This window comes from Spodoptera frugiperda, chromosome 1, assembly GCF_023101765.2.
Source record: "Spodoptera frugiperda isolate SF20-4 chromosome 1, AGI-APGP_CSIRO_Sfru_2.0, whole genome shotgun sequence".
Classification (NCBI taxonomy): Eukaryota; Metazoa; Arthropoda; class Insecta; order Lepidoptera; family Noctuidae; genus Spodoptera; species Spodoptera frugiperda.
Genome location: NC_064212.1, coordinates 11,042,851 through 11,059,257, shown reverse-complemented (window position 1 = coordinate 11,059,257; position 16,407 = coordinate 11,042,851). Strand labels below are relative to the sequence as shown.

The window sequence follows — 16,407 nt, the reverse complement described above, 5'->3', positions numbered from 1 at the left end:
CATAAATAGGTAAGTAATAATAATGATGAATATTGCGGATTGGTTAAGAATCCGACTCGTGAGTGTCGTACTCGTCACTCGTGAACCTGGTTTGTGATGGACGTGGTGGTCTGCTGAGCCTCAGTTGTGTGCTCTCTGTTCTATGATTTCCAAATACTTTAGGTGTTTGGATGTACGCACTCATGTCGACTACAGCTAGTCGTGGAGTTTTTACGGCAGTCCCTGCAAAATAAGACCTTTTTTGGTACATGATTTACTACATATTACATAATATGTACATTTATTTCAGTGATAGAGAAAGGTAGAGACAGAAATAGAAAGAAAAGTGTCACAAACCGAAATACCACAGACACATTAAACTTTCATATCACATGTCTTGGTTTGGTAGACAGAACTTGTAACGAAGGACAAATCAATATCTAGGCATTTACGTCTTTGCTATGATATCGAACAGATATCTATTCACTGTAGTCTGTACTTGTGCACCCTAATAGAGCGCCATTTTAAGCCGGTACGTTGCTTCATATTCAACAAACCTGAGACAATGTGTTTTCTATTGTGTCTTATAGGTATACCTATTTCCTTATATCTTGTTTTACCCGAGCGGGTACCTGTGATTTGCGTAGGTAGCTTTATGGTACAAACTGACATTGTAGTTGGTGCTAAGGTACCTTTACTATTAATTCGTGTTCATACTACATACAGGTATCTAAACATAGATAATTAAAATGTGTAAGTTGATGATAAACAAAAATTACAACCTACCTGTTATAACAGGCAGTATGTGATCAATGTCTAGCATAGTTCTTGGTCGAGACTTAAGTATTGGACGACGTGAAAGCCTTGCTGGTAAAGCTTGCAGGGCAGGCGGGGATACTTTTGGCAGGGACGGTGACAATACTCGACCAGCTAAAACTCGTCGTTCAGGTGATGAACTGGGTGACCTTAAAAGTAAAAATATTTACGTGGTACATAGGTATGTGTATAAGACACTTGTACCTAAAATCATTACAATAACAACAAAGCTTTAAGTTTCACAAAACGTAAGCTTTACTTTTTTGGCTTCTATTTTAAAGAACTTTTTGTATGTTTTCTCTTCACAAAGTTTTGCTTTGTGGAGTAAATTATGGAAAGTTCCATAGACATGTCCTTGAGCTGAAGGAACTTATGATTCAGGGGTTGAAAGAAGGAACGCGTGTTAATTTGTATTAACTCAGTAACGCGTCTTTGGGTATAAAATAGTATACCAAAGAATATGTAGATATTCCTGATTTTACTAGTAGGTATGTAGGTGCTTACTTACCTTACCTACAAATTATAATTTAGTAGTTATCTATAGGCAAACGGTACCTACCCTACCGTGGTATGTACCTATCCATGCCTCTTCTTTGTTTTCAATAAGGTTTCGTATTCGCTTTGGATTGTGAACACGCTAGGTATACATACAGGTAGGTAGGTACAAAAAAATAATGAATTCAGTTCACTAAATCACTTTACATGATTCTGTCAACCTAGCATATCTATTGATTCGTAGAAGGTTACAATAGTTAGGTAGATATTTCTCTGACCTGTCGCGTTCAATAACAGGTCGTCTCCGCCGCCGTCTGCCCCTTTGATCTTTCTTCTTACTCCGACCTACTCGCGGGGGAATGACCCCAATATGTCGATAGTAATCGCAAAGAGATTTTGCTAGAGATTTACCTATTTTAGTATCTGATTGTCATGTTAAGAAATTAACAAAGATTGAAGAATACTTTCTTTAGCATATGTATACTTACCTATTGCTTTACTATACCTAAGTACCTAATAAAAAAAAAAACAATAAAGTTATATGCTCGCATGGCAATCAGTAATTTGTATGTAACGTTCAATTGCGGGTACTTTTTTTTGAGGGGGGAATATTATCTTATGACTTTTCCCGCCTTGGGTGAGACAAGAGAGTTTCATACTCCCACTGAATAAAAACCACCTTGTTCCTACTATTCCTTTGAGCCGAAACCCCGGTAACCCGTTAGGTAGTCCGAAGCTCCGGAAAGTGTACCTACTTGTCATACTAACAATAGGATTAGTAGCTAAGTATAGGTATTAATTAAATTATAAATCAAGGATACATGCATCTTCAGTGTAATGTATGTAAGGACCCCTAGGAGATAATCTTCTTCCTCCTAAAGATACCAATAGTGTGTAAGCGTCAATGAATCCCGAGGGCAGGGCTCGCCGAGCAGTGCCAGCCAGTAGAGAATCAGAATTGTAGAAGCACGCGTCAGGCCGCCACGCTTCTATGCGAGCACCTAGAAATTTAGGAAGGACTGCCTGTCGTTCAAACCTAGGCACAAAACGATTAATATGAAAATGTAACAGAAAATACCATGTGTATGATAAAAGTAAAGTAGTAATAGTAGGTATAAATACATAATATAAAATCTAATTAAATAAACTTATAAGTTAACTTGTACTGGCGTAATAGAGTAACATTTATGTCAGCCAAGAACAAGCAAACATAGTTGTTTCAATAAGAACAAGTCTAGTAATATCAGTTATTCCTCTAATAGAATAAAAACGTAAGTTACATTGCTCTTAGCTATTTGCAAAGACTGTTTGTATGTACTCACTACTCACCTATACACGTCATCATAAGAGTTACCTCGAACAAACACTCCCTCGTGACTAATGTCTGCGTGAATGTCAATTATAAAATCCAACTGCACGTTCTGAAAGCCACAAAAACTGTTCAAAGTTATATTATATAGGTGCACATATTAGTTGGTTATATTATAAATACCAGAGTTATACTAGTGCCTAAGAAAAATTATACAAACAACTGCCTATTTACGTGTACTAAGTATTTGAGAATAGTTCTAGGTTATAGTTAATACACAAAAAATATATCCTTAAATATAATATTACGCCTACAGTAATGTTTCAGCAGATAACCGTAGTCGTACATTTCGGTCGTTGTTTAGGTTATGAAGAATGAATGCGATACGAGTCTAATATGAAAAACATCCTCAAATTTTCATTGAAAATTTGAGGATGTTTCAGATACCGTGCATTTGCAAGGAGTTTCCATAATAAACATAACTTAATCCATAGGGACCCGAACCAGGATTTCAACCCGTACATAACTCAATGTTAGTAACTTACTTTTTCTTTCGGATTATCTTTTTAATATTTTCACCTACCTTCTCTGAGGCAAGCTTCTTAAGCAGATCGTTAACTGCAACTAGAGCGGGGTGCGCGAAACTGGTGGCTCGGTTCCAACAACGGTTGAGGTCACCGCCCAGCAGATCTGACCTCTGGTTGCCAAGGAAAACTCCGTCTGGATTCAGCATTGGTATTACCTAGCAATGACAAAATTTATAAAACATCACGCTAAGGTCAATAGCAGCCGAGCAGCGGGGTTTTAAAAAAAGACAAAAAAGGATATTATGTAGAATAGAATTTAATTTACAAATAAGTAATAATTGGTAAAAATTTACGATATCGGCGTGTAAGTAAAGCGATCATATTACTCGAAAAGAATTTATATAAATCGTAAGTAACTTGGCGCCCATAGAGATGCAGTGTCCCCCGTCAGTCCCGCCTATAGTTAAAACTTTCGAATTGTTTTCAGTTGAATATTGCTTACCTCTAAAATAATGTTGTTCCTTAGAGCTACTGCCTTTTCTGACGATCCCAATAGGTAGTCCAAGAAACCTTCGTAACAAAATGTTTCATAAGTTAACTACTTAACTAAATCAACTAAACAAGCCGTACATATAGCATAGGTATCAAATCTATCTAAATCTAAATTAAAAAATATATCTAAACCGTAAACATGCAAAGTTGAGTTAACCTGGTGGTAAGCAAAGAATTACTGTAGAAAATATGTTCAGTAATTGTTAGCTTAGTTCTGTAACAATAAGTTCCGTAGTGAGCCATATAAAATTCGTTAGTTTATGGCGACGTGTGGGTGAGGTCTAAAATTATCGTTTTCTTAGTTTACCTTGACAAACAAATGAGGAGGGCGGTTCCCCTCCGTGTGTCCTCGCTATAATGAGTACGACTCGCTTTTTCGTCACTGCTGGCTTCACTTTAGTTAACACAGGATCTTCTTTAACCTCCTCTTTTTCTTTGACGTTATAATCTCCTATAGTTACGAGATCTATGCGCCGTTTTTGCTGTAAAAAGTAATATTTTAAGATGCAAGGCTTACCTAAATTATACATGAAAAATCATAAATAGCATATCATTAACTTACAGTGGTCTGAGCAATAGACTGTCTCGTGGCAAAAGCCTGTGCCCTCTTCTCCCACGTGGCGAGGTGCTTCTGAAGTCGCGAGTAAGAATAAGAAGCTGCAGCCGAAAAGTGATACACATCTTCTTCTCGATCGAAAGCAAACGCAATACTTAAGATCTTTCGCCCTCGATGTACAAGAGAACGGTGGTAGAATATTAGACGCCTGGGAATCCGTTGCCTAAAAGTTTAAAATTACTATATTGAAGTAAGTAAAATTGCGTAGGTAGGTAGGTAGGTAGGTAGGTACTTTAAATGCTACGTGCATGTTGCAACTGTGACTACACGGTTCCACAGCATTAGTTAGCTGGAAGTTTGGAATAATTTATGTTTAAATCTTGTTTGTAACTCCAACACCTGCGTTCTTCAGGGGGTTAAGCAAATTATATGTGTGCAAAGTTCAAAGTTGGAATGATAAACATAAGTATAATATGTTATCCTTAACACGTACCAATGTACTTACATATAGTTCAACGCACTTACCATTTCGGCCGTGACGTAGACCGGACTAGAGGGGTCATATCACTGTCGAACAAGGTCGTCTCTTTGGCCAAATTAACAATATTTAGTATCACTCTCTGGAATAGTTAATTCATAATATTTAATGTTGTTTTTAGTGGGTAGTAAAACCGTAGTATCATTAAGAAAAAAGCTTAATCCTTACCTGATCCTGTTTAACGTTTTCAATTGTAAAATTGAACCAGAACCGAGCCCTGGGTCTGCAGGTGTCTGGTCTGACGTACAGATCATACTCCAGGTCTGTGATATGGTCTGCTCGTCCCAAGTTCCCACACTCAAACGCTGCGTCGAAACACAGCTGTCCACGTTTGGCTTTCCCACTCTGCCCCGGAGGACGAACGATCAGCCTACTCAAATTGCCCAAACCTCCTTCTCCGTCGCTTTCTTCACTATCTGTAAATACCAAAATGTTTCGTTTGCATTGCATGCAGGTAATGCATGTAATTGCCTTTAACACCGCGTGCTATGCACGGAGTCCCACTTTAATAGTATGCACTCTTACATGCTTTAGACACTCCTAGAAGCATTACTATTTGCTAAATATAGTTCTTGATAGTTTTAGAACTCAATTTACGGAGCTTTCCTAACGCCTGCTATCTAAAAGCAACGACGTCTAAATGCCAATAGCATTGTATGAAATTCATAAGATTTACATACACTAATAGAATTGGGCTAACCTACTTGTACCAGCGATGTTCAATCAGTAACAACATAACTGACTGATGGAATTTGTACACGAACACTATCATATTCACGTATATTGCATATAGTTCCTATTTATTAATATCCAAAACAATTTATAATCCCAAAAATAAAATAGTGTTATAATTTTCTTTGAAAATTTGGTTTTCGTGTTTTATTATTATAATACCATTGGCGGAGCGGCGGTATATGGAGGTGTGATCCAGACAATCCAGAGGGTCGGTGTACGCAGCCATTGCTACACAGGTAAGGTTCTCGACTAAACTGCCTTAACCAACTAACTTTAACAATGTAGGTGAACAGATTGACTAGAAGATTGACGGCAATGCCTAGGCGATAAGTGCACGAATATGTAAGGAAAACAGTTTAGCGAGACACGCCAACCGTATATTGAAAGTTTTTTCTTCAGTCGATTGAAATTTAAACGAAACCGAATTCTTTAGTACCTTGTGAATGTTTTATGTTCTAACTTTAATTTAAAGGTTTTACTACTAGTTTTAAGTTTCAATCATTTTTGTTTGGTGTTTGAAGCAACTTTTCAATTGTTGTTACCAACTTCAGTAAAATACTCGTATGATGAAGTTTTGTGTCAACAGCCATTAAGTATAGTTTGAAAGTTAACATATGAAATGTAATGATTGCACGGTTGGTGCGGTGGCTGAGCAACCGTGTGCCGTGCAACGTGTAGCGGGTTCGATTTCCCCACGAGGAACAAATTGTTGTTTCGAGTCTGGGTGTCATGTGCTTGCGAAATTGTATGTTTGTAAACGCACCCATGACACAGGAGAAAATCCTAGTGTGGGCCAAGGTTTATTTTAAAAAACCTTAGTTACTACGTGGTAAAAAAGCATGAGATGAATACTGGTAGTAAGTTGCCTATTTATTATTTAGTTCTAAATAAAATTCGTGGGCTTGACACGTCACGGTCAGGATCATCAAACGTCATGTAGTTTTTAAGACAAATATTTACCTCAGATAATATAATCGCCAATGGCATGATAACCACTAGATATGTACCGTACATATACAATACATATATCTCGTCTGGCGATACAATGGACTGATAAGTACCACTTAACGAGACTCATCGTCTACAATGTTGGCACTGACACTCGGTCGAGTCCATTTTATCAAGTAATATTGGCACTGGAACCGTCCACTCATGCTCATCGATCGACATTACGAGACGAGATGAACTTCATTTTGAACTACTTACAAAGCATAAAAGTCCCATTACAATTTGTTAGAGCGCAAAGGTATACCAACTGTTAAGTATGTTTTAAATTTTGTAATATTAAGGGACAACGTTTGGTTGGTTTCCTGTTAGTGCCGTGTTTTCTGTGTGTGCAGCTGATAATTTGACTTGTTTTACATACGAAATATATTAAAACACGTGTCTATTAAGCTATCAGACATTGTGTTTATGCCCAAAGTCTTTCAAACTTCCTTTTGTCCTGTAGTCGTAGCAAATTCGATCGTAGTGCTGGCGTAGCATGAGCGTAGCGGACCTACTACGGCGTAGCAAAGTTAGCTTTTATTGTAAAGTGCTTTTTTCAGATTGTAAGCTAATTTGAAACTAAAGCACTTTACATTATACCTTTCTACACACACTTGCTATAATGTAATAAAGTATTGTTGGACGTTGGGACTATGCTATAACGTACAATCTGTTACTTATAATATTCACCATCTCAATAAAAAAGCTTTTTTCATCTGTAAACTTAATTTATTTTTTATTTTTGTTAAGTAATTGAATATTACACCCTATAAATTGTCGTTATGTACTTGTAGGTATATAACTTTTTGAGTTCGATTATTACGAAAGTGGATTTAATAGACACATATACATCGTATAATTTAAACTTACGCGCATAGTAAATATAGATAGAAGAACAAAGACTGTTCTCAGGCAGAATGCCTGTGCTTAATACAAATAACTGCGCATAACAGATGTTGTTGTATGAATGCCAGTAAGTTGAAATATAAGTGACATCAGCTATTCATAGTATTCATGCATTAAATCACGTGTATCTGCTATGACAACTCGCCAGACACTACACTGCATAGTTTATATTGCATTTTATGTAGTTCAACTTGTAAAGTAACAATACTTATGCATACATACTAAAGAATCACAACGTAAAACGTATTAACAATTTTCTTATAGATAAGGATATAGTCAAGTTTTGTTATAATACTATATGAATGTAGCATGTGTCTTACCTGACATCTTGAACTAAACCTCCATCACAATTTAATTAGCAACGATCTTGGTCTTAAGAACCTGTATAATCAGTGTCACCGCAGGACAAAGACTTCCTCGGTGCCCTGCAAAGAGCCACGTTGCCACGATACGCCGCGATGCGACATTTCCTTAATAATAAAAACAAAAAACAAAAATTATTTTACTCCAATGCGTAATATTGGGTTAGCTAGTTACTGTTGCTAGGCAACAGTGAGTAGCGTCTGTTTTGTGTTGCATCGGATACCTTATACAGGCTTAAAGCATGGCCCATAGTTCGTTGAGCTGCGATGTGTCGTCGCAGCGGCGATATCCATATATTTTTTATGACATACCTTACGTCAAAGCAGCGCAAAGGATACATAGGGTGACATAGGACCGAAGTCTTACTTCGTAATACTTGTACCATAAAAAGTACTGTATAAAATTTAATGACTTACTTGTATGTCTTATCTATAATATAAAAATAATTACCGGGTTTTACTTCCTGACGCTAAAACTCCAGAACGCACGAACCGATTTCTACGATTTTGCATTCGTTGGGCTCCGTGATGTTTATAGCAAAGAAAATTCAGGAAAATTTTCAAGGGAATAGCAGAAAAACTGGGTAAATCATTGGAGGCGAAACAGAGTTCACTGGGTTGCTAGTTTCTTATATCATTAGTCACACAGTAGTGTAAGGAATGAGGAATGATAAGAAGAGGGTTTATGGTATGCGTCTAACAGACAAGAGAAGAAGAAGAAGACACTTTGCGTGGAACCAATCCAAATAACTTGGATTGAGACAGATTACGATTAGACTTATTGAACAATAATCAATATTCAGTACAAAGATATACAGAGATACAAACAACACTTTGGATCACATTCGACAGTTGCACACGTCGGCGTCGTTTCACACGTTTTGTTTGCACAAGGCTCAAGCATTACATAATAGTACAATTTTAATTCTTCCGAAATGAAAACTCTATAACTATAACAATTTTAAAGATTTGATTTGTGATTGGTGGAAAGTCTGAATTGAATGCCCCCCGGTATGGATTACGATAACAGAAATGATGCAGACGGTACACTGTACCCTACGCTACGTGCAAATGTGTCAAAATATTGATAATATCAACTGATATGTAGTAGACATTTGTGTGATCTTGAAACATTAAGAAAAGTTACTAAATCATAGGAGAGTAAGATTTTTGTGATCCATATCTATAGGTACTCTATATCTAGACACACGGCAGTGTGTCCGCCAAGTTCGAGCAAAAAACCGACACACCGGCCGTGGGTTATATTACACGAACCATTTCGGGCCAAGTTCGACCCACCTATAACTCAAAATCTATTTTATCTACGCATATGAAATTTCTAGTATCTGTCGAGATCTACTTACTTATCTAAAATACAAAATTTCATAAATGTACCTATTGTAGGTCTTGAGATATCGACGTCAGAAAATCGCTATTTTTACTATACACTCACTGACTGACTGACTGACTCACTCACTCATCAAAAACCTAGACCACTTCCAATGGTCGTATTGACTTGAAATTTGGCATGGAGGTAGGTCTTTAGGTCAAGGTAAAGAAAAAAATCTGAAAATGGCCAAGTGTGAGTCGGTTTTAAAAATAATGAAGGTGTAAATTCATACCCCTAAGGAACTGAAACAAAAAATTTATCTATATCTTCCAACGGTCGTACCGACCTAAAATTCGTTACGAAGGTTTGTATTTAGTCAAAGTAAAGTAAAATAAGATATAAAGAAAATAAACCTTACAAAAATAAATGAAATCCCACCCAAAACATAAATGTGAAAGGCTGCCAAGTTCGATAATATTGGAATGCTTCGCCTATAAAAGAAGTGAGATCTAAATAAGTACCAAGTTCCATACACAGACTTCAGTTAAAAATGATATAACTTGGCAAGTTTTAATAGAAAATTATATACTTGACTCATTGCGTTTAGTAGGTTTATAACAAAGTGTGTGAAAACTTGCCAACTTGTTATATCATTTTTAACTGAAGTATGTGTCCATATCTATAGGTACTCTATATTTTTATTCCTTTAACTAGCTTTTGCCCGCGACTTCGTTCGCGTGGAATAGTGACTTCCGGCAAATTTTTGGTTTTAACCACATAGTTCCCGATCTCGCGGGATCTCTTCAAAAATGAGATGTGGAAGATATTCCAGGAAACTCTGTTGTTTTTAATGTTATTCATGTATGTACATAATTATGTATGTTAAAGAGACGACTGAAAGTTGTCATACAAAGTCTTTTTTTTTAAGGATAGGAAATCATCAAATGACCTCTCCTGCTCTGGGTAACGATACGTCGATACGAAAGTCTGACACTCCCTTCCGTTACTTCGGGAACGGAAGGGAGTGTCAGACTTTTACTGACTAAAACCCACCTCGTTCCTTCAGTTGCCCTTTGCGTTCCGGGGCCACGGTATCTCGTTAGAACTTTCCCGCAGCCCCGGCTCAGTTTATCCCGTTTCCCCCCTTGGGGGTTGACATTTCAAAAATCCCTTCTTAGTGCTCACTTATGTTACTAAAGGAACCTCTGTTCAAAATCTCAGACTCCTATACCGAGCGGTTTCGGCTGTGCGTTAATAAATCAGTCACCCAATCGCACCCCTAAATCACGATTGGAGGGTAGTTTGAAAAAACTTATAATGTCAAACATATTTACTTGCCTATGTACGTGTTCATGCCAAGTTTCAAGTTTATAAACCCAAGGAATAAGATTTTTCATAGAAACGTTGTTACCCCTTTTCCCCCCTTGGGGGTTGAATTTCCAAAAATCCTTTCTTAGTGCTCCCCTACATATCCCAAGGAACCTACATTCCAAATTTCAGCTGTCTACGACCAGTAGTTTCGACTGTGCGTTGTCTGTCAGTCAGTCAGTCAGTCAGTCACTCACTCAGTAACGGAAGAGTTTTATATATATAGATACATATTATAAATGGAAAAGTATGTGTATTTAAAATTTAAACTTTGTATTAAAAAAACGTTATGTAGACAAGCATACTAAAAAGTAAATGATTACATAGAAGATAAAAATGCTTGGAGGCAAGCTGGTCCGGCTCCACAGGATAACGAAAAAATTCTGTAATATAACCATGTTATTTCGATGTGTTCTGTACGTTATACAATTATTGTAATTGTGAGAGCCCTGTAATTAACTAAATTTAAATTAGACTAGTAGAATGCATTTGTGTCAGCTTGGAGTTGTCATGCTCACTCAAAGGTCTCATTGGCGGTGGCACGGGCATTGGATCGCTCGATTCCCTGCAACATGGTTGAGTTGGGCGGTGCTGGTGTACGTGTCATGTTCGTGAACGGGCGCTGTCAACTGGGACTGGTCAGCTCCGGACTGCATTAATTTTTATTGTCCTCTAGGTTATTTTCTTTTTCTGTCACTTTGACTGTATATTAGTTTTACATTGTTCTCACATAGTTGAAGTAATCAAAACAATGTAACCAAGAATTGTATTGTAAATCTGATTGAAAAAGAGTAACCTATGGAGTTTCTTGCTCGTTCTTCTCCATAGGAATCTACACTTTGGAACGAGCAAATAGCTTCACTAGAGGACTGACCGACAGACAGACGTTATTAATATTATTATATTTGCTTTGACGTTCAAAAGTGCCTTTCTGGTCTATTTGAAATAAATGATTTTGACTTTGACTTTTGACTTTGATTTATTTGTTTGTCCTTTCTTCACGTCGCAGTGGTGCAAGGTTTTAGCATGATTTTATGCGTGGAGAATGAATGGTACTTTTTATTAACCGCCTTCAAAAAAGAAGGAGGTATGTTTGTGCGCTTTTATCTCACGATTGTCCGAACTGATTTTAATGCAGTTTTAAAAAAAAAAGTGTTTGTTGCACTTAGATAGGAACAGGTTTTAGTATATTAACCGACTTCAAAAAGAGGAGGTTGAAGTTGAATTTTTTAAACGTAATTTAATGAATGAATGAAGAAAGAAAAGAAACTTTCCTAAAATGGGGAGTGAAAGTTTGTATAGAATATTCCACAATTTACAAAATAGAAAGCTAATAATTGGAATGTGGAGTATTTGTGGGGTAAAAAGGGGCATCCATTCTCATTGCCGGTGGAAAGCTAGTATTTACTTACATTGCTTCTTAATTCTCTAGTTCATTAGTAGTGAATAAAGAAGAAAGCGTAATTGTTACTTCCAGTAAATCACGATCATAAGTTACTGCCCGTTTTGTTTGGAGACCGTAACATAAATCGTAAGTCAATCTCGAAAATGTCGAATTTCCCGAATTATTCACCACATGTAATTTCCGTCATTTGACGTTGATGAAGATAAGGTTTACAATAAATATCTATCATCTGCTATGTGTTTACTATTCGTCTAAAACACACCAAGATGATTCTTAAGTCGTTGGTGGGAATTTTGTAAGTTTTAAACCGAAATATTTTGTTTTTATTACATAAAATACCAAGTAAAATTTGCTTTAAAACAACGTAATATTTTTTCTTTCAGGATATTGTTGATTTCGTTGTGTGAATGTAAGAAAGCACATTGTCGACATAAAGTCAGGAAGTTCCCTGAAGGCTTTCTGTTTGGAACATCCACCGCGGCGTACCAAGTAGAGGGTGCCTGGGATGCAGACGGTAAGATTTGCTCTAAAATATTTTTGTAAAAGTTTTACTTAATAATTACATTCTTTTTAATTATAACTACAACAAATATTTTTTTTTTATATTCTTCGGTAATCTTTAATATTCTTAATTGGTAATCTGTAATGCACCTATGTATTGTTCTCAGGAAAAACGGAAAATATCTGGGACCACTTGACCCACAATAATCCATGTATGATAATGGACTGTACAAATGGAGACGTCGCTGGCGACTCTTATCACAATTATAAAAGAGATGTTGAAATGATGAGGGAATTGGGACTCGACTACTACAGATTTTCACTTTCCTGGACTCGTATTCTACCAACCAGTTTTCCTGATCATATTAATGAAGCTGGAGTACAGTATTACAACAACTTGATTGATGAGATGCTTAAATATAACATTGAACCGATGGTTACTCTTTATCACTGGGACTTGCCACAAAGATTACAGGACTTGGGAGGCTGGGCTAACCCAAATGTGATCGAATGGTACGCAGATTACGCTCGTGTTGCATTTGGCCTGTTCGGTGACAGAGTAAAGTATTGGATAACTATCAACGAGCCCAGAGAAATCTGCTATCAAGGTTATGGAGCCGACACTAAAGCTCCTGCAGTGAACTTCAAAGGCGTAGGTGAGTATTTATGCGCCAAGAATCTGCTGCTAGCTCACGCTAAAGCGTACCACATTTATGATGAAGAATTCAGACCAAAATATAAGGGATCCATCTTTATTTCACTGAGCGGTCAATTTTATGAGCCAGAGAGTGAGGAATATGTTCAGGCTGCCTATGAATCTAATCAGTTTGAGGTACGTATGGTTCTTTATAAAATTATTATTTAAATAACATTTCAGAAAGTGTCACAAGCATTTTATTTTGTTTCAGTGGGCTATTTACGCACATCCGATTTTCACCGAGACCGGTGGTTTCCCTCCGGTTGTTAAAGATAAAGTAGCACATAAAAGTGCAGAGCAAGGCTTCTTCAGATCACGGTTGCCTGAGTTTACACCAGAGGAAGTGGAATATATAAAGGGTTCTTCTGACTTCTATGGTCTGAACCACTATACAACGTACTTAGTGTACAGGAATGAGTCTGCGGTTGGCCGTTATGATGTTCCTTCATTCTACGACGATCTGGGCAATGAGCATTACCAACCTGATGAATGGGAACAAGGTGCAAATGGTTTCCCTAAGGTAAGCCTTGATTAGGTACAACAGATGTCAATTAATCATATCTAGGTATATAAGTGATTGAGTGCATAGGAAGACTAAGTATGTCTATGGTAATCTGTGACAACGTATGAGTAGTGTATTTTTTAAATCAATTATTTTACTATTTCATTCATGTGTTATGTTTATTATAATGCTGTTTGTTCTCCTTAATTTTTTTCTTTCGATGAGCTAATAGTAGGGGATGTAATACATTTTAATATCATGGAAACAACTAATTATACATTACAACCGACACATAAAAATAAAATATAATTTCCAAACAGGTTGTTCCATGGGGTTTCTACAAGCTGCTGACTCAAATCAGGAATGATTACAACAACCCTCCGATGATTATCACTGAGAACGGGTTCTCGAGCTTTGGAGGTTTGAATGATGACGACCGCATCTCGTACCTGAGACAGTACATCGACGCCATGTTGGATGCCATGGATGAAGGGTCAGACATCAGGGCCTACACCGTGTGGAGTCTCATGGATAACTTCGAGTGGATGCGAGGATACAGGTCAGAATTAGAAATTATCTTAAGTTAATAATATCCTCGCTGGTTTTCTTAGTGTAAACGTTGACATTCTTATCAAAATTTTAATCTAATAAGTAACCCTGCAATGATTTTTACGACAAAAGTATGGAGTGTTCATTTAAAATTTAATCGAGTATCTATAATATCATCATTAGTTTCATTGACATTCAGTTTTTTTCAAAACAAAAATTGACAACTATGCTAAATAAAGTAAGAAATCAACCATAATAATTATTTTCAGTGTACGATTTGGTCTGTACGAAGTGGACTATGAGAGCCCCGAGCGCACTCGTACGCCGCGCAAGTCCGCCTTCATGTATAAGGAAATGTTACGCACGCGCAGCCTCGACTGGCACTACGAAACTGACACTATGACCATGACAATCGATGACGGACACTGATAGTAACCTGAAATCTGATTGAAATAAAGTATTAATTAATCTTGGTTAATTTATTTATTAACATGTTACCCCTTGCTACTTGTACCTAATCATATCTTTAGGAAATGATTTTCAAAATCGTGCAATTTATACTTAAGTTACCAATTTTTTTAAAAGTATTGTTGTCTCTGGATATACTTAACAAGCTATTTCCGCGCGGTTTCACCCGCTCTGCTTAGCTCCTATTGGTCATAGCGTGATGTTTTATAGCCTTCTTCGATAAATGCACTATTCAACACAAAAAGAATTATTCAAATCGGACCAGTAGTTCCGGAGATTAGCGCGTTTAAACAAACAAACAAACAAACTCTTCAGCTTTATAATATTAGTATAGATAAGTATAGATTCAGGTTTCTGAGCAACTATTGTGAATATTAAAATTAGAAAACTTAATAGCGTCAATCTTGTGACATGCATTAATTAGGTAATGTTGTTATGATAAAACTCAAGAAATAAAGGTCATACACATACGTAGATTTGACGAAATGATAAATCCAAATGAACAAACTCACATATCGCTGGTACTGATAACGATGACAGATACTAAGGGAAAAGATAAATCTATTCATAAACACTTGTTTATCCGCCTGTTAACCTTTGTTCAGATTTTGTGTTTAATCTATCACTTGAGACGTTCATAACCTCGTTACAATAAATGGAATTCTAATAATATTCGTTTCAATGTTCATTGTTCATTTATAACAAGTGATTAACGAAAATCTGATCGAATCCAAAAAGTCAATGACTGACTAGGAAATCTTTGTATAGTACCCTAACCAAATAAGGCCTATGCCCCAATAAAGCCTATTTTGAAAATTTCCCTCTTCCCGATGTCAAATGGTCGCCAAAGTTTGTAGAAGTGTGCGTGCACATTACTTAACTAATTTGAGCACAGCAAGCAACCCGTGCCGCGATTATGTTGGAACCTACAGACGAAAACAATCACGACGTGGAGCGCACTTTAGTTTTTATAAAATTCGAGTAGCGTAAACTGTTAGTATTTTTATATTTATCAGTATACGACGTGCCGTGTTTTGTCTATATGACAATTATACATTTAGCCATCTCCTCACATTAGTGAAATAGCTATAATATCGGTGTATTTCATATAATCGTTGTTTTGTTTACCTATGTGCCATGCCCTAATAAAGCCTACAAAAAAAACGTGTAGGCCTTATTACGGCATAGTTGTTTTTCAGTAATTTCATAGAAAACGGATCACCAGCTTCTGTCAAAAAGAAAGCCAATGGATTTTGCAAAAGATGGAAAACGCTGTTAAAATGGTAGAAAGGGGTAAACGGGGTGAATAGATACAGAAAAGGGGTGAATGGATATCGGGAAATTCTTCATAGTATCTATTCAAACCTTGAATTCTGTTCATCCTGTTTTACCTGGTATGCTGTTGCAGCCAGATATAACTTCCCAAGAAGTACGCACCATCTAAAGAGTGGTTCGACTACTGAAAAGCTAGGTCGGTCGCTAAATTGGCTACAGAACAAGAAGTTGTTCTCATTCGTTTTGACTGATGCTGGGACGCCGATGACTTCAAAGATGTTACATGGGTATTGCATGATGAGAAACTCGTCAAGTCTGATGTATAATGACCAAAATTAATTAATAAGGTCTCATTACATTTATTATAAGCATTGACAAAGTTTTATTATAATTAAGAAGTTGAATACTTACTAGTTTTTATTGTGGCCTTATTAAGACATAGGGTTCCCAATAAGGCCAAAGTGACACTTTAGTTATTTGTGTTTACAAAATTGTAATTTTTGTTTCTAAAGCCATTTTGATTCCATTATTACAAAGTTTAATAAATAAA

At 36.6% G+C, this 16,407-nt stretch overlaps 2 protein-coding genes across 2 annotated transcripts; one reads left to right on the top strand and one right to left on the bottom strand.

Moving 5' to 3' along the window:
• Positions 1 to 31: 31 nt before the first annotated feature.
• On the bottom strand, positions 32 to 8,168 carry LOC118273272 (cytosolic carboxypeptidase 6). The gene is made up of 12 exons (XM_035590168.2): positions 7,721 to 8,168; positions 4,941 to 5,188; positions 4,760 to 4,854; positions 4,241 to 4,457; positions 3,986 to 4,160; positions 3,629 to 3,696; positions 3,183 to 3,341; positions 2,620 to 2,711; positions 2,112 to 2,326; positions 1,569 to 1,713; positions 766 to 944; positions 32 to 222 (listed from the first exon to the last, which is right to left on the bottom strand). Exons 1-12 carry the CDS (start codon positions 7,725 to 7,727, stop codon positions 44 to 46), a joined length of 1,779 nt encoding a protein of 592 aa, XP_035446061.2. The 5' UTR covers positions 7,728 to 8,168; the 3' UTR covers positions 32 to 43.
• Positions 8,169 to 12,038: 3,870 nt separating this feature from the next.
• Positions 12,039 to 14,583, top strand: LOC118273273 (myrosinase 1-like). Its single transcript, XM_035590170.2, has 6 exons — positions 12,039 to 12,160; positions 12,249 to 12,379; positions 12,534 to 13,198; positions 13,275 to 13,583; positions 13,886 to 14,124; positions 14,384 to 14,583. The coding sequence occupies exons 1-6, from the start codon at positions 12,132 to 12,134 to the stop codon at positions 14,541 to 14,543; spliced, it is 1,533 nt and encodes a 510-aa protein (XP_035446063.2). The 5' UTR covers positions 12,039 to 12,131; the 3' UTR covers positions 14,544 to 14,583.
• The last annotated feature ends 1,824 nt before the right edge of the window (positions 14,584 to 16,407 follow it).